Source organism: Dermacentor variabilis, chromosome 9 (assembly GCF_050947875.1).
Source record: "Dermacentor variabilis isolate Ectoservices chromosome 9, ASM5094787v1, whole genome shotgun sequence".
Classification (NCBI taxonomy): domain Eukaryota; kingdom Metazoa; phylum Arthropoda; class Arachnida; order Ixodida; family Ixodidae; genus Dermacentor; species Dermacentor variabilis.
The window spans coordinates 133856610-133875251 of NC_134576.1; the positions used below are offsets into that span (position 1 = coordinate 133856610).

The window sequence follows — 18642 nt, forward strand, 5'->3', positions numbered from 1 at the left end:
CCGTCGTTTTAGCTCCTTCATTTCAGATCACAATTATTGGGATAGTGCTTTATTTACTGGAATTGGCGAAATTAAATAGACCAGGTCAGACATCCCAGAATTCAGAATGGTCTAACCTCACTGTTCCAAGGAGTTGAAAGTCGTGGAATTATAGAGATTTCACTCTCCGGAATTGAGTGAGAATTGCATGAAGAGGGGATGGACTTCGCAACTCCGATGTAGACGCAACGGCTAGAGGGAAAGCGATGTCAAATGCAGTCGAGAATCTAGAATAATCCTCCAGCTCGGCTGAAGTGGCATCCCGTACGCCTTCACTGAGACTGCTGCTCTACATGTGTCTTCTGGACTGGCGTACAGTGTTTTCACAATTTCCCCAGTAGCTTCAAATTGAAAACAACGTGAATCCTTTGAAAAAGGCCTGCGGACAACTTACCTTCAAACTCTTCCACAAACGGCGCTTCGTCCGTGTGTCAAGCACCAAAACTCAATTGATCCGCGACCACCACTGGTTCTCTGGATGCCTTGGAGCTAGCTTTCGCAATCGCACAGAAGAGACACAAGACGATGCCTAACCTGCCCATGAACCACAAAAATTATGTCTCGTCTGCGCAGAAGAACGCGTCTTCCAAGAAGTGTCTTATCAGCATGAACTGCGTTTCCTCGGGTACGTCGAAAGACTCCCTAGTGACCGGGAAGATCAGACGCACCCGGGAAAGACAAGCGGTGCTGACGCTGGGAGCAGAATACATAGTTTCGAACGTGCAGAAGACGCAGCCACAGCGTGCCGGCAGTCAACCTCGGTTTGTCCTTTTATCGAATCCAACAGAACTTCCTTCCTTCCACATGGAAAGAGGCATCTAGAAACAGGTTGCCTATCAACCATGAGGATCGTCGGTGCCCAGTAAATGTTCAGTGGTCCAGGAGCAATGCCACGAACAGCACCGACGATTGCATACAGGGCAAGAACGGTTTGCCGGTTCAGAAGAATGCGATGCAGTATATAGTGTCAGTGGGAACACAAGTTACGGTAAAATCGGCCCACTTTCCACCAAGACCATGTCTAGCGTCACAAACAATTTGAGAGAAGGTTGAATTTGGCTAGTTGGCATTGATTAATAATTACTGCAGCGCAAGCAGCGAAGACCGACGGGAGGCGCAAAACGACAGTACCGTGCGCTGGTCCTCTCGTTTCATGCCTACACTTCGTATTCGTTGTTTGCGCTGCAGCAGTTACGAGTCACAAACAATTCCCGCGCATAGTCCGATTCCGGGAGGCAGCATTTCCTGAAGTCGACAAGTAATAAATGACTCGCGTGAAGCACGCACGGAGTGGTCTTCCAAGAAGACCTGAGCTTCGTTCTCAAAGAATGCAAACAGCACGCTTCCCTGGAAAACCTTCTCGTTCAAGGAGAAGGCAAATGCCATTCTTCTGTGACACTGCGGGCACGCAAGGGGACCAAGAGAGGGAAACCACAGAGGTAGGTCCTACCTGCAACACGTTCCTATTGCAGAATTGGATAAGGGTTCGAATTCTGACATTTCGGAACCACCGACAAGTGCCCGTGGACCCGTCCGTCACTTTAAGTGCCTGATGCACTTGAATCTCAACCAATGGACCTTGACAATGTCCGTTGATTACGTTCTAGCTAACCTCGTCGATGACTGCTTTCATTGAGAGGAGTTTAATGTACCGAACAGTCAATGATCCCTAGGAAGAGTGTACCGAGGCTTAATTGTAAACGTGGCTCGCAAGACGCGTTTGTGCGAAAGAATTGCGATCAAGCTCCGTAAAAACGTACCCGCCGTGGTGGCCTAGCGGCTTTGGTGTTGCGCTCCTAAACGCGAGGTGACGGGATCGAATACCGGCCGATGCGACCGCATTTCGACCGGCACGAAATGCAAAAACGCCCGTGTACTGTGCCTTCGGTGCACGTTACAGAACCCAGGGGATCAAAATTAACCTGGAGTTCCCCACTACAGCGTGTCTCGTATTTATATCGTGTTTTCCGCACGTAAAACCCAATAACATTTTTTTTTATTTCCCGCTACAAATGTATGGCGGCTGACAGTGTAGTTTGCCCGGGGACACCTAAATATTAAATTCGGAGTTCAGGACACCTATATTTCTCTTTCCTTTCGCGTAGTTGTGGTACGTGTGTGCGTGTCTGCGTGTGTGTGTGTTTGTGTGTGTCTGCGATACATAATAAATTTGAAATCTCAGTGGGCCATCTACACAAACAAAATGAAAGGAAGACAGGACGACCGTTAGCAAATGGCCCACCAGTAAGGTTTACCGGCGTTCATATCGGCTCAAGTTTGCAGAGCCGATGCAACTTCTCTCTTGTGAACAAACTGATGGCTCACGCCAAGAGACCGATAGCCGTGAATCCGAACAGGATGAACAGCAGCCGGTCTACGGCTTGAGCCAAAAGAATCCAGCGCCGTTTTCGATCTTGACTGTCGTCGAATGTCAATGGGTGCATCACATCTCGTGGTCGCACCGACGTCTCCTGCTCGTGGTTGTTTAGGCAAAGAACAGTTCCGACTGTTCCAAACAGGGCGCGGTGTAGGACATCTGGAACTTTGACGCCTGTCCTAGAAGACAGCAGGTTCAGAGCGAAAATGTTTCCGGCTGCGGTGACCACTTGCACGACCGCCACCGTACCCAGGAAGAGGACTGTGAGAGAGAGAAATAATCGTTTTTAGCCCGATGTGGGTGTATTGGCGCTACTGAAGTTGTCAAAAGCTCATTATTCCTCATCAGAATGTCCAACAGCGCTGCGCGCAACTTTTTCCGGTGTGACGAGACAACAGAGAACCCTGCGGGCCACTGTCCATCCTTCAACAATCAACGATGTGCTCTGCGAACTATTAGTCCCAGCTGCTTGAGTGGCAGACGCCTCTGGAGCGAAAATATCGCTGAAGCTCGGCCTAGGCACTCTTGCATGCATGTTCGAAGGCCAGAAAAGCACATTCGTGCTTTTTACAGGTGACTTTGTGGTACTAAATCCAGTGGTTGTCAGAGGATATTCCTATGCAAGTACGTCCACACTGACTGCATCTTCGTCATTCTATTTATCTTTCCATTTTATTACCTGTATTTCTCCTTTCCTCTTCCTAAGTGTATGGTATCCAACCGAATACGACCTCACTGCTGTTATTCCTCTGCACAAGTGGCGCATGCCGTCCGTAGGGGACTGGCCAAGAAACGTTTTTACAGTAGAACAATGTTTATGAGAGAACAATGTCGCGCTAGGTTCTTCGACACCTACTATAGCGAGTGATATGTTTCCTTTCTTGAAATGCACGAAATATGGACTATACTTCGTACCTTTATTCGTAAAATGCGGAGACTGGTCGATATGCCAGTCGCTGTGAGTATAGGGAAACAGTACAGTAATACCTCTATTCGAGCGAGTGCGTGGGTGTGGGTGTGGGGAGGGGGCACGGAGCAAGAAACATCTAGGAGAGGAAGCTCCGCTGTTTGCAGCGACCAGAAAAACTAACAAGCCCGCGGAGCCGTTATCGTGCTGGCGGCGCCCAGCGGCGGGTAAAGAAATTACCGCCGTTGAGAGCGCGCCGGAGCAGCCTGACCGGGCGCTGCATTTTTTTTTTCGCTGCGGCTTCTACGACGCGCCGCATGGCGCCGCCACTGCATACGGTCCCGTCGGCGCATACAACAATTGTGACCTTATCTGGTCGCCCGCGCTCGCTCGCGTTGACGGGAGTTTCCCCTCCTAAATGTCTTACTCCGTAGGAGGGTGAGGGGAGGGGGGGTTATGGGTTTGTTTTGATGGCACAAAACCAACCATGTCCTCACATGTGTTCGACGTCGCCACCGATAGCCCGAGGTGCGTCGTCGTCCTGTCCAGCATTATCGCGACCACCAGGAAGTTCAGGCCGACGAGCGTAAGCCTACGGTCCGAACCTGGCGGCATCCAAAAGGCAGAGAGCATCACCAGCGTCACGGCCACCAAGGGTACGTTGACGGCGTAGCGGTGGCGTTTCGACAACCTCCGCAAGTGGAACGACACGTCCAGGAAGGACCTGGCTCGAGAAAGACCAGGTAACAGTAGTAATCGTTGCTATCCTGGAGGCAAAATGCTAGGGCCGACAGATGGAACTACACCGTGCACAAATATCGCTGAACCAGATTGGAGTGTTTCGGACAGACTTCACAAAGTTTTAGTGGATCAACTTATCTTTGACAAATGCGGCCTCAGTATCTTCGGTGCGTTCGATTTATGCGGTTAGTACAGCGACCAATGGAGTAACGTCGCTCCGAGATGATGTGCAGCGTCAACGTGAAGCACATTCAATAAGTTCGTTTAATTAGAGATACACTAAGTTGATTCACACCGCTGGCACTGTTATCCCCTTTTGTATAACTTTTATAATCCAGTATTTGTACTGCAAATATTTCCATATTCTATTGCCGGTTTTTCTTCAGTATTTCGTAGTCACTGGGTAGACAGACATGACATAAATGGCACAGGAAAGCAATAACAAGTAACGAAAAAGAAATGAAAGCACACATACACTCCTTTACGATCATTTGGGATCGACATCCTTGAATAGATTATATATTTAGAGAGAGAGAGAGAGAGAGATTCTGTATTCTAAAGATTTATGCCTAATGTATGCCTTCTTAAGCTACCCAAGCGAAAGCATAAAACGTACATATAAAATTCACAACCAACTGCAATTGGTTTAAACCAAAAATACGTATGAAATATGGTAGACAGGCGCTTTCTTATCGAATACCCTTTTTATTAAATTCATGCAATGATTCTCTCTGTCCTTTAAGACAGTGAATATTGTTGGCTTTTGCCTGTATAGTCTACCCTGGAGATCTGTTTGTAAAATACCTATCTTTTAATTGTTTATACAGCTGGATTTTTTGTGGTTCTTATTGCTGCGTAATTTCCTACTTTGTAGTTATTATTATGTATGTCCGTATAAGTCATTTTTTTTTTGTAAGTGGCTTAGACCCTCGTCAAGCCTGTGTAAGGCTTTTTGTTTGCGTACCAAACATCATCTTAACGATACAAATAAAAGTTTGTCTGCCTGTTTGTCTATTCACCCGGAATGCTACTCTACACGACCGGGCTGACCAATGAAACGACACATTCGTGCATAGACACAGATGTAACGTGCACACCAACGGCAGTTAATTCATCAACATCATTTCTTGAATGTGTACATAAATATGCAGCTGAAGAATATCAAGCAATTGGAGGAAATTCTAGAATGTTCGTGCTTTTCGGTAGATGTCAGAACCCGTCGGTGGTTGCTTAGTGGCCATCGTGTTGGCCTGCTAAGCACAAGGTCGCGGGATCAAATCCCGGCCTGGGCGGCCGCTTTTCGATGGGGGCGAAATGCGAAAGCACCCGTGTACTTAGACAAGGCGGCACGTTAAAGAACCCCAGGTGGTTCCAAATTGCCAGAGTCCCCCCCCCCCCTACGGCGTGCCTCATTATCATATCGTGGTTTTGGAAAGTTAAAAAAAACATATTCTAATCTAATCTGTAGATGTTAGTACGGTTATTCAAGGACCACGAAACTTTTCCTTTTCTTTTCTTTGTAATGCACGTCATCTATCCGGATATATATAAAACGGACAAATGCAACACATGCGAATGCAGAGACACTCTAGAGCATATATTATGAGAATGTAACAATAACGAGAGCGCGACCTCTAGCAACAGCCTTCGGACGCGCTGGGAGGCCGCGCTGCTCAGCCCCGCCCTCGAGGATCAATAATGGGCCGTCCAGAAGGGGCCGAGGATGCCGCCAGGACCCACGAACTCCTGGCCGTCACCTAGGCGGGGCCTTTGGCCGTACCCACCAACTCGCAGGGCACACAATAAAGTTATTTCGACCTCTTCCTCCTCCTTTGTAATGAGTGCACTCACCTATTGAATTCCGTGTGATTGGTGTAGGACATCTTGGTGAGGTCCCACTCCGTGTTGCCGGCTGTCTGGAGCTCTTCCCAGAATTCGCCTTCCAGCAGCGTCACCTCGTTACTGTCGTACATGTCTGACGCCATCCGAATGGTGCAGACCTGCAAGTGGCCCCCGAAGCTGAACTGAGAGCATGCATTTATACTGACCAGCGCAGACGGGCAATGTTGGGAATAGGGAAGAGCATTTCCTCCATGAAAGACAATTCCGGATCTTCAGTGCGGCGTTGCCAGTCATCGTCTTCTAGCTAGCCAAGCCTTATAACAAAAGAGTGAACATTTTGCTAGTACGGAAGCAAAATTTTCTCGTGCAGCTCAAATAACTATTGCTCTTTAATTCATATGACCTGTGCTGACTTTTGTCCACTCTTTGACTTTGGTCCCCTCTTTGCTTTTTCCTTCTCACCCTTCCTTGTTCCTAACGCTATTGCCCTCCTCTCCGTCCTGAACAGCACGTAACCATTTAGACCTTTACGATTTCATTGGCCAGCCTGCTTTCTTTCCCGTTCTTCAACTCTCGGTCATCAATGAATCAATCAAGTGCTTACTATAGGACCCAGGAGCAGCTACAGAGCCTTGGTACTGGTATACTTCAATAGTAATAGAAAAGGCACTACGTATACAAAACACAAATGTGCCAGACAAAACAATTTACGGGAGAGAAACAAACAGGGAAAAAGAAAACGAGGATGCGGGTGTAAAATGAAGTTAATTATACAAATTGGTTATCTACACATGCACAACGCACAGGGAAGGAACTCTGAATTATGGCATTATAGGCAGAATACTACTTAAATCTGTTTTGACGTCTACCCACGGGATAGTGACTGCTGCAAACAAGGCCATGCAGAAAGTGCGCAATAATGATAATCAGCTTTCTATTTAACGCGCCAAGGAATAATTATGAGGTCACAGTACATGCGCACAAATAAAAATATTTTTAGAATATTTGCGAGAGAACGTAAATGAAAGATAAATAAAACGAGAGCACGATTGGGTATAATTTGAGCGGGGAAAGACATTAAAACTAAGAGACAATTATAAGAAAATGTCACTTTACAATCAATAAAACACAAGGTAACTTCGCACAACGCGCGAGAGATAGACGAACAAGGTGGCACAAATACTGCGATGCAAGAGTGCTAAACCGGGAACAAAACAACGACTGTCACTAATATATATATATATATATGTATGTAAACAGCCACAATATAGGTACAATACAAAATTTGTATTTTGTGCGCAGTTCGACAATGATACTACTAAATTAATGGTAATACCTAAACGTAGTTCTACCATTGCGCTTTCTTTAAGGGACTTCCTCCGAAGCAAGGTCGATAAGTACCTGCTCGTCGGTCTGAAACTTTCCACCACCGACGGGGCAGGGTAACTTGAACTTGGCAGTGGAATAGGCCCAAACCGTGCCATTGGAATCTATGGTGAGCCAATCGTTCCACGGGTCGAATTTGTCGCTCACTCTGCAGAGAGAGGCAGTGTTAGTCTGGAAGAGTGTGTGCGTGAGAGAAAGAGAGCGAGAGATAGCGATTAAATGTATGGGTGTCAACCGGACGCACAGTTGTGAGCAATCTGAAAAATAACGGCCAATTTGTTTTCAAAAGGTGGCACCTACTAAGCATGCATGCCCCGCATAAGGGTGTTCTATGAGACTGAGGACTCATTCACTCGGGCGACTGGTAGAGTCGCGCAACCGAGTCGGTCGCACATGGTCGTAAATGGTCACAAATGGGTGCTTTGGTCGCTTTGGTCGCTTTGGTCGCTTTGGTCGCTTTGGTCGCTTCGGTGGAAACGCGACTGTTTTGGGCCAGTCGCTCACTGTTCAGTTATTCGGTGGCGCGACAGCAGTCGCAAAGCCGCTGAGCCAATCAGATGCGCAGGAACGGGACGTGTGTATACGCCAACGCCTAATTTCACACACTAATAGAGGTACGCTTTGATGTGAACGGCATCAAGCTCGAGACATTTCAGTGTGATGGTGGGCTGGCCTCGCTCGCCAGTGTGAACGCCGGTCGCCGGTAATCGCGCCTTGGTCGCTGCAGTCACGACCGATGGCGCCACCCCTGTGAATCGCCAATTTGACGTGCCCTGAATGGTCAAATGAAAAGCTAGTTCTTACGAGTTATTGGATTTTAGTTCGCACTGGAATAAGAATAATACTCGCTTACAGACGACTTCGTAGTTAAAATGTACAACTAAAGCGCGTCGGGTGAGGGAGGTGCGTGATTAAAACGAACACTCGCTTATAATGGTAAAAGAAACAAAACGTATAATTGAACTTTCGGGGCAGCTACTCGGGTCTTTAGCGTTGCTTTTCATCGCTGAAAAGAAACCTGTGACTGTCCCGAAGCGTCAATAATAGCGTTTGTTTCTTGCAACCTAGGCAAGTGCTCGCCTTATTTTGATCGAAATACGAATTCGGTGTTCTCGGTCCTATCGCTCACGATTGTACGTCCAGTTGGCTACTCATCAAGGGGGCTTAACAGTGGTTAATGGTTTCACAAGGGCGAAGGACCCCGTCAGGATCGTTTGGCTTTACTTTTACAGCTCCTGGAACATTCTTACCCATAAATAAAACCTGGATTGAATTGAATTAAGGGCAGAAAAGAAAGAAGGGTGAGGGAGGACTAGCTGCCCACCACGTCTACAACTAATTACTGAGTCCAGCCAACTTCTTAATTCATAGCAATGCTTGCATTGCTCCGTGAGCCTTCGTCGCACAATCTTATGATCCCAGAGAATTTGCCTCTGAACATCGCTCTAATCCAGTCGGTTTAGCACAGCCTGGATAAGATGGCTCTCTACGGTCGTTAAGAGGACAAAAACACAAGGAGTGTTGTAATTCAGGAGAGCACGGGGAAGGCGGGAGATTGAAATTCAAGACGATGACCAAACGAGAACAAGGTAAAAGTGGCCAACGTTTCGAGAAGTGGACTCGTCTCTTTCAAGGTGACATATGCTGATACGTATATATAGGTAGGGTTCTTTTTTGTGTAAGTGACGTGTACGCATTAAAGATGCATTAATATGCCGAACAAAACTGAATTTTCTTCTGAATAGCCGTAGGCTGCCCCGTTCCGAAAGAAATAAAAGATGGCTGCCGCCGATCGCTAAGGCGCACGGTACTCGCACCTGCCGGAGAGCGTGGATTTATTTGCGTATAGTAAAACTTTTTGTGTGGCCGTATAACATTTTCGAGCACTGTCGGCACGTTTACGACCTCATTCTGCCAACTCTTCTTTGCTGAGGATCCATTTTAGCGTCATTTTTTAGCTTCCGTTCCATGCCGCCGCTATTTTCGACCAGCCACCGCAAGCTAAGTAAGGGGAAACGGACCAATCGCAGACGCCGGCACCACCTTCTTCATCCGGTTATCGATTTTCACTGCACTGGCTCTGCCCCATTGAATCCCTCTCCACTTGAGCGTTCTCCTTGCCTCTTGTCAGCCAATTAAATAAGACAAGCCGCTCAGTGTAAGCAATGCTATTCGTTTTTCAAGCAAACAAAAGTGACTTCCTGTGAATGAGGAGAGGGCTTGATTGGTCTGTTCAAACAAGCCTGCAGGTGACCGCCCGGCGCTTGCGTCGGCGGTTACGTACATTTTATGTCAGGAGATTCGAATAAAAACATATTGGAATAGTTTTACGTTATAGGGCCCTTGATGTACGTATATTTTGCATGTTCGTATTACATCGGATTAGAAATTATCACTTTTTCGCCCATCCCTAAGACTTACACGTTGAGAAGGTCCACTTCGGGCGACCATATTTGGCTCTTGTGAACATCGAGGTACACGGTGTCGTCGTATTCCTCCTTGTTCCAAGTCAACCGGTGATCGCGCCAGAACTGCAGCATGCAGCGAGCAACGTAACCACGAATGAGCAGGGCTGACGAAAGATCCCATTTTGCATTTTTCGCTTGCTATTTTTCGTCAGAATCATAATTTATTCTCTAAAAATTTGGTCATATTACAGGTATGTTTCATACAGAAGGAGGTCCCATAGTCAACGACTGCCTCAGAACCTCCTGCAAAAAGACAATTTTGATAGTTAACAACTCGAAACAACAGTAGCATATCAGTAAGATCAAAGTGGAAAAGTGGAAGGAATCTTAAGTGGAAGGAATCTTAAGAGAACAAAATAACAAGTTATTTACAAAAATAACAAGGTTTCAGTAACAAGGCAAGCGTAAGAAAGAAATCGCATAGATATGAGAAAAATACAAGAATTTATACGTGTTTGTACAAGAGCAGTCATGAAAGAAAAAAAAAGCACATACATTAAACCTTCGTGTTGGTCTCCCCATAGAAAATGCATTTGTAGTTCTCTTTCGGTAAAAGAAAATTATTATAAGCGAATCTGGCGGTACTATAAATCATCAGGTTAGATGTTCAATATGTGATCCGTCGTAGCTCATTATTTACAGATCGTTAGAAGAAATGCCTAAGTTGTTCCTAAAATACCTAAAATACCTAAGCCATACTTTCTTTAATGTAACAAATACGTGACCTTTCGGCCGGTATTAACTTATTTCATTTTATTTGTTAATATGAATAGATATATGTTCTTCAGACGTCATGATTCACTTATACATACTTTAAGCGCACACAAAGATATGTATAGCACTACGCTGTCATAGATAATTTGTAGATTTGTAGATTTGCCTATACAAAGATATATGGCATCCAGCCGCCATGGTTCTCTCCTACATCCTTTATTCTTGCCTACAGGTCACGTTTCACTTGTAAATAAATAAATCAAATAAACAAATGTACGGGACCACTTACCACACCCAGCCACAGGACACCCGTAAACCAGTCGCTTTCACCCCTCTGAAAGTGAGATAAATGTATTTTATTGGGTTGTTCAGCTTCCCGCGCGGCTCCAACAGAAAATGAGGCTATTGAAATCATTGGTGGCATGAACAACTTCGTTTTCATTGACCTGCGCAATAAATTACTGATGGCAATTGAACTGCCGATAAATGTCATTCGTTTAATTGAATGAAAATTGAAATTGAAGGTGAAGAAAAAAACAACCCCCCCCCCCCCGTCCTCTACACAGATGGTAGCCGAGCACATGACTTTTGAGTGGCCTACGGTGTAGGGCTGCTAAGCACGAGGTCGCGGGATCGCATCCCGGCCACGGGAGCCGCATTTCGAAGGGGGCGAAGTACGAAAGGTCCCGTGCACTTATTTAGGGACACGTTAATGAACCCCAGGTGGTCCAAATTATTCTGGAGTCCCCCACTATGGTGTGTCTCAGAATCATATCGTGGTTCTGGCCCCTAAAACCGGAGAATTTAATTTTTAACTTTCCAGTGACGCTGACTAACACTGGCAAGGCTGGCTTAGAGATACGTGCACGTAAATACCCAAGAAAGTGGACGGCTCGAATCATTGGGAGGTTGTGGGTTTGGCTCCTGCAGGTGGCAGTTTGTCCTTTCTTCCCCATCCTACTTCCTGTTTCTTTATTATGAATGCGAACATTATCGCCAACCACCTGACATTCAGATTTATTTCTATATACTAAGTAAAGCATACTATTCTATAAATAAAGAACAGAGTAAATAATTGTCCCCCTATATTTTCATTTCATTGTCCCATGCCTTCGTATATGCATAGTCCCTCAGTTCTGATTGTTTTCACTCTTGGCGCACTACGCCTTTTACCACTTCCTCCATCTTTTAGCGAACCACTTTCTTCGGCAATCAGATTCTACTCGGCGACCCAGAACTATTGTTGAACATTGCACCTAATGGAATAGGGGCAATGGATGAAGGTTAGCGTAACTTTCTATCTACTCTGTGCAAAGGCTTTTATCCAAATCCATTATACTGAAGCCACTATTTCAATATTCCGTTGATGACCTTGATACCACCACCACAACTTGCTGAGTGCACCGAGATTTTTTCATTGCGGTAGCAATTATACGGACACTCCAGGCGCGTTACTGGTGTCGCCGTGAGGTTCCGTATAAAGTCCAAGGGAGATAAAACTGTCGCCACGCGCCATATGTTGTATGTGCGAATGTAAGCGTGTCTAGGTGAGATGGCGATGGCGGCGCAGTCTTGCGCACGAAAGGGAGGAAAGCGAGCAGGAAGCTTGTCACACTAGTACTCTTTAATATGATATCACGGGCGTCCGCTTACGTCTGGAGGCGATGGACCGAGCGAACTCGTACTTCGCATTTTCTTCAGTGCGGTAGTACGATAGGGAGTAGTACGGTAGCGAATAGTCTTTATAGAACATGTTTGTACTGTACAAAACAGCATCAGCCAGAAACTAGCAAAAGTAAGGGGGGAGGGGGGGGGCAGATAAAGCGTCCTTTTCAGAGAGCGGGAACAGGACATGATGGTGTCGTTGTCCGGTTTTTGTGTCCCTGTCCCGTCGGCGTTCTCTTGAGCTCTGACTCTACACACAGCTGTTCCATCATTCATTTCCATAAAGAGAGAGAGAGAAAAGTCCGGTGATGTTATTACGGGTACAATAGCAGCGTGCACCGCACGTATGGCCTTGGCAGCGTTCGATTCTTCTACGTCACTGCAACGTGACAGTATGACAGGCAGAAGGGGTCAGCCTGAGGCTCATTCGTCCATCGAGCTACTCCAGGCCAAGAAAACAGGCAGAGGGAAAGAAAGTCGAACAAAATGAGTGACAAACCTTGGCCGAAACCTAGGCGGGGACCAGGCCTACCCCACCAAATCGCAGGGCACTCAATAAAGTTATTTGAATGAATGAATGAATGAATGAATGAATGAATGAATGAATGAATGAATGAATGAATGAATGAATGAATGAATGAATGAATGAATGTGACTGACGATGATGAGATAGAAAAGAGGCAGAGGACATGATGGGCAAGTGTGCAGCCTGAAGTCCAGACCCATAATGGATCGCCGGTGTGGCGGCGGATCAAGATTTCGGACCATCCATCAAATCTATCACATTGGGCCCTTTGGTTTAGTAATGCTTTCTTACGACGTGCATGATGCTCTTGAACACAAGGGAAGCCTTTATGACGGTCGGCTCGGAGGTGGAGTTCGTGGGCCTGGACGTCGCGTCGTAGTTCCTCTCTTGAAAGAGCAGCCGCCGAAGGCGCTGGGCAGTGGGCTCGTAGCTTCCGTCATTATCGTTTCCTGCAAACAAGAACAGTACGTTTCCTTTTTTGCGGCTTTCACTTGCGACATACAGGCCGGCATTTTGGGACTAATGTTGAACACACAACACAGATGCTTAAACAAGTGCACCAAGCACGCACATGGGCAAACACATGCACACAAACGCGTACACGCAAACAATGCCCACACACAAGCCCAACAAGATCTACGGGCAGGGTCAAAATTTACGGAATAATGGCACCGTGAGAAAGTGGAATATGTCAGCTCAGTTTTAGCTTGTAGCCACTAAAACAATGCAGCCACTAGGTAGGCCCCGTACAGCAATACACGTAGCATGTTTTAAACATTCTGTCTGCTCTCAGATTCCATGCTCCATAAACATTTCATCCTGCCTTGCATGCACATGGATCTTTTTTTATATCATACACCTGGCGCTCTTCCGTGACCTCGCCAATTCGATACCTAAAATCAAGCGGACCAGATTTTGATGAAAGGAGGGCTCAGGCGACCAGGTGCATTTCTTGTTTTAGCCCGGAAGCATTCTCCACGAAACGAAGCGTTCCCGCTTCCTCTGGAACTTCTCCGCATCGTTTGGACACCCACCAGTAGCTACGCGACGTGTCGAGGAGCAGCAGCGAGCGCGCGACAGCTACGACCAACTCTCAAGTTAACACTTCTGAACTTGAAATATACTGTCAACAGTTGCAACACCATAGCCACTGAGCACCATAAAAAAAAGTAGTCACCCGAAATGGATATATTAAGGCATTCACAAAGTATCTGTAACATCGAGATTTCTCAATCGTGCGCATTCCCTTCAAATACACTTAATTCCAACCATGTGTGTATTGTTACGCCCGACGGTTCTGAAATGACTTATGGTTCAAAAACATTTCTAAGTTCCGAAGTACAATTAAGAGAAATTTAATGTACCTTTCTCCAGTACACCTAACTAGGGCACACACTTGTGACTTCGCCGCTCATCACCCTTGACATGCCCAGCGTCGTCTACGATATCGCTTGCCTCAGCTCCAATGGTTCTGTTATTACGTATTTGCGACATTTCGAGAATGTGTTTTGGAGCTAACTTTATGCAGTGCATTGTCCACTGCATCTGCTACAAATAACAGCTTATAAATAAAAAAACACAAAGTAACATGCACTAATCGGTACGCCTTATCCGCTTACAAAAGCTACAAATGTATTACCAGTGTACGATCCGTATCAAGATTACCTTATCCGCATGTTGGAAGCTGTCCAGAATAGAACAACCGGAATCGTCTCGCGCGAGTACGACCGTCATTGCAGCATTACGTGAGTAAAATAAAACGTTTCATTTCAGCTATTGATAAGTCGCAGTACTATCAGTGTTTTACGCCTTTTACACAGGTGCTTTTACATCCATAAGTCACAACCGCTATCACTTCATTTACCCGAATGCAGCTGACAACGTTTTCACAATACGCCCAGTTTCAAGCGCATACATGGTCAAACGCCAGCATTTACCGCATCTGCATTGCCCCGGGCTACTGAACATGAGAACGATCTTCCGGACCACATAGCATCCACACCAAACCACGAAATATTCGCACTAACCAGAATGCGCTGTACTCCTAATATTGTGTAATAATGTTTCAGCGCACTGTAACTCTGTAGCCTTTGTGTGCACTACTTATCTTACCTTTGTATTTGATGCCAACTTTTTTTTTCTACTCTGTAAATTGCGTCATACCCGTTAGTCAGTACCTTTCAATGGGCCTATAAGGTTGTGTGAATAAAAGAAATAGTAAGCAACACACTCAAATGAAAGCCTTAATTGCGACTGTAAAAAGAAGCAGGTGACCCGACGGCGGAGACAACGTCCCTACAACGATAACGGTACGATAATGACAACGATGGCGCCATGCATGATGGGTAACATATCATGACGGGCAACGATGACACCTTCGTGACGACGACTGCACAACAACCCCGACGACGGTGATGATGCTGTACTAATTTGTCTTCTTTATGTTTCCCTTCGCGCGCGCGCGTGTTTGTGTGTGTGTGTGGGTGGGTGGGTGGGTGGGTGTGTGTGTGTGTGTGTGTGTGTGTGTGTGTGCGCGTGCGTGCGTGTGTGTGTGTGTGTGTGTGTGTGTGTGTGTGTGTGTGTGTGTGTGTGTGTGTGTGTGTGTGTGTGTGTGTGTGTGTGTGTGTGTGTGTGTGTGTGTGTGTGTGTGTGTGTGTGTGTGTGTGTGTGTGTGTGTGTGTGTGTGTGTGTGTGTGTTTGACACGATGTCCAATCGTACCCACGCGAAAGACCTGCGTATGTGTTTCTGGTACGTGCTGTCCTTTCTTGCGTCTTTCAACGTGCGAAAATTATGAAGTATAAAAGTAAACGAATACGTTGTCGTAGTCATCGTCGTCGTTGAGGTCATGCGCTTTCTTGCTACGTCTGCTCGCAAAGTAGCGTCGGACTTCTTCGCTGATGAACGGGTTCTAAAGCAGCCACGGCGAGCGCCATTGTAAACATGTCGTTGTCAAGACAGAAATGGGACTGCTTACCGTTTCGGGCAGCCAGGACAGTGCCGATAAATAAAGCAAGGTGAACGAGAGAGTTGTGTACTTCCATCGACGGCTGTTCAGCTGGCGTCTCGCCGAGGAAAGAACGACCGTATTACGCCTCACGGCACTGCTGAAAGACATCGTCGACTTCCCACAGGAGGCGTTCGGTCGTCTGTCTTCGGTTTCAGTGATTCCCGCGCTCTATACCGTATCTTCCACTCAATAGGTCGCCTGCGTCTGTCAGAACCAGCAAACTTGAATAACTTTTGTCAATGGGTCAAAACTTCGTATTTCAAGAAGCCCGCCAAAGCTGCTCAGTGGCTATATGACGCTGTGCTGATGAGCACGAAGTCTCGGGCTCGATGTCATGCTCGGTGGCTGCATTCCCGCGGTGTGTGGACGCAAAAATGCGCGTGTGTCAAGGACTCTGCAGAAGGGCAGGCGAATCAAAAATCGATTCCGTGTGTACATGAAACGACGTTCAGACAGAACGCCGTATTTGCGCAGCACTTTTATTATGTGTGACGCACTCTTCCCCAGCTTCTTTTCCTTGAATACAAAGATCTCGAAGTATGCGGTATGGTTCACTCTTAAGGGGAACACATACTTAGCATTTAAGTAATTTAACTATAACTTACCATTGACTTCACACAAATAAACGCGTTTGGTGTGGTCTGTTAGGCAGAGCTATACAGGAAAATTCTCGCCGAACAAGAAAGTCCTCAGCATGCTCCAACGTTTTGACAAGGAGACATGTCTTCCACGGGGCTTGGTGACGCAGGCCTTGACACACAAGTCCTGTTGCCAAAAGCTGACTGAGGATTTTACTGTTCGGCCACTGTTGAACACTTGCAAGTCTCTATGTTCCCCATGAACCTTGGGTCTCGGTTGGATTTCCGTACTTGTAAACAAAAAGAAAAGAAACTGTCGAGGCTATTTCTCCCAACTCTCCCCACTTTCTGCCTTGTGGTGCCTTCATGTCGAAACTGCGCTTAAGCTGATCAGTGCGGGAATATTAATTTGGTGTTCGCATTAGCTGTGTGCCATAGTCTGCCACCTGGCGTCGTCTGCTCTCAAACGCGGACTGCAGACGTGCGCGGAAGCGAAGGCGCGGGGAGGAACAGGACACTGCGGCAACAGCTTGACGACGCCCCTTCTTAAGATATGAACTCGCATCGCCGAGTAGCGGCGGAAATTCGAACGTCTGCGCGCGCTGCCTCCAGTCGTCAATTCCCTAGTCCCCGATGAGGTGCGAACTGTTACTCGTCACGTGAAGCCTCGTCAGGGGCGTCGCTGGATATCGAGGAGTGGTATAAGGCTAGCGGACATTTAGGTTACATCGCGAGAGATAGAGATAATTTATTATTGGAAACGTGGTTTGGATGGGCCAGAGCAGGTGCGCTCTGCTTTTCTTTATATACTTGCTAAATTATGCCTCGCCAAATATCTCGCGAAATAACAAAAAAATTTAGCTCTGCCCTGCTACTCGGCGCAGGGTAAAGAAGGAATGGGACAAACAGAATGATGAACACTACGATGACGACTGGGAAAGAAATGGATGTGTGTCTACAACAACCAAGTAACAGCATTGTGCTCTCTAAATGCTCATGACCAGTTTCTACCGACCAGTGCTTAATGTCTCCATTTGCTCGAAGGGAAGGCAGCAGGGAGTAGGGGGCTCCCACTAGGGCTGCCAACCATTCAGAATTCAGCGGGACAATCCCAATTTTTGAGTAAATTTCCCGTGTCCCGACTTGACCCAGTCGGGACAGCCAAACGTCCCGATTTTAGAATTTTCCTGCCAAATAACGATAAAAAAATAGATTTACTTCTTACGAAGCCTGACAGGTAGGTTGCACGTCATCTTTCGTGAAAAAAGAAACCATTGTGCGGTTTTACGTGCCAGAACTATATGATCTGATTACGAGGCAGGCCGTAATGCAGGACTCCAGATTAATTTTTTCTACCTAACGGACGTTACACTGGCGTTTCTCCATTTCGCCCCCATCGAAATGCGGCAGCCATGGCCGGGAGTTGATCTGTCCGCCTGGTGCTTAGCGCAACGCCATATCCGCCAAGCCACCACGGCGAGTCCTTCTCTTTTGTCTTCACTTGCATTGTCATGAATGTAAAGGCGGTATCGTTTTTTTTTTTTTTGGTTCGTGGAGCTAGTTTTGTTGAATGCTCTGACCATTCACAGCACCTGTATCTGTATTGTTGGTAGCCTGATAGTCAAGCAACTGCTGCGCTTTCCTTCTTATAAAGTGTGACGAGGAAGGCCAAAATTAAAACTGTGTAGCTTTTTTGCATGGATAGGCTGCAAGATGCTGGCGCTGACAAAGTCGGTTGTCGCCAGCCACCTCCCATTCCAAGCACGCCGACCTGTTAATTCAATAGTGGATCATATTTAATTAATTCTTCATTTTATTCTATTGCGCGCACTCGCATAAACCGCTGTTTGCATTCCGGCTTATCTCGGGCGTGGCGTGAAGCGCGTCAACGCAAGCATTGCGTGACATTAAAGCTGTGCCACGTGCGGCGCATAAACATAAACATTTCGTGGGATTGCACGCCGCTCACGGTGATACTGGAGGCGTTTGTGAGCCCATCGCATGATCCATCACCGAATTCTGGTTGCGCGCTTCAATGGCGGCGACATTCAAGAACGCACCGCGTGCTTAGATTTAAGTGCACGACAAATAACCCCAGGTGTTCAGGATTAATCCGGAGTACCCCACTACGCAGTGCCTTATAATCATGTCGTGGTTTTGGCACGCGAAACCCCAGAGGAGGGTCGCGTATTAAAAACCTACGTTAGCGATACACATAGGTGTCAAAAAAAGATGTAATAGTAATAGTGCTTGTAGCTTTCCAACCGTGACTAAACATACGTATAACTTTGGTATCGATGTGTAGAGGAAAAAAGGAATGAGACGATCGCGCATGTTTCGCGTGCACAGAGGTCGCTGTTGTCCCGTCACGCATAACGCAATCGGAGTTCA

General features: G+C 46.6%; 1 protein-coding gene across 1 annotated transcript; it reads right to left on the reverse strand.

Moving 5' to 3' along the window:
• Positions 1 to 1816: 1816 nt before the first annotated feature.
• LOC142557581 (neuronal acetylcholine receptor subunit eat-2-like) lies at positions 1817 to 15769 on the reverse strand. The gene is made up of 8 exons (XM_075669536.1): positions 15641 to 15769; positions 12957 to 13114; positions 10764 to 10808; positions 9714 to 9823; positions 7308 to 7440; positions 5916 to 6064; positions 3821 to 4047; positions 1817 to 2677 (listed from the first exon to the last, which is right to left on the reverse strand). Exons 1-8 carry the CDS (start codon positions 15705 to 15707, stop codon positions 2361 to 2363), a joined length of 1206 nt encoding a protein of 401 aa, XP_075525651.1. The 5' UTR covers positions 15708 to 15769; the 3' UTR covers positions 1817 to 2360.
• Positions 15770 to 18642: the final 2873 nt, after the last annotated feature.

Excerpts from the sequence above, each read along its gene's own strand:
- LOC142557581 (XM_075669536.1), bottom strand. The coding sequence starts at position 15,707 with ATGGAAGTACACAACTCTCTCGTTCACCTTGCTTTATTTATCGGCACT. Across the intron at positions 13,115-15,640 it reads TGTCCTGGCTGCCCGAAACG|GAAACGATAATGACGGAAGC; the intron begins GTAAGCAGTCCC and ends TCTTGTTTGCAG. Across the intron at positions 7,441-9,713 it reads GAAGTGGACCTTCTCAACGT|AGTGAGCGACAAATTCGACC; the intron begins GTAAGTCTTAGG and ends CTCTCTCTGCAG.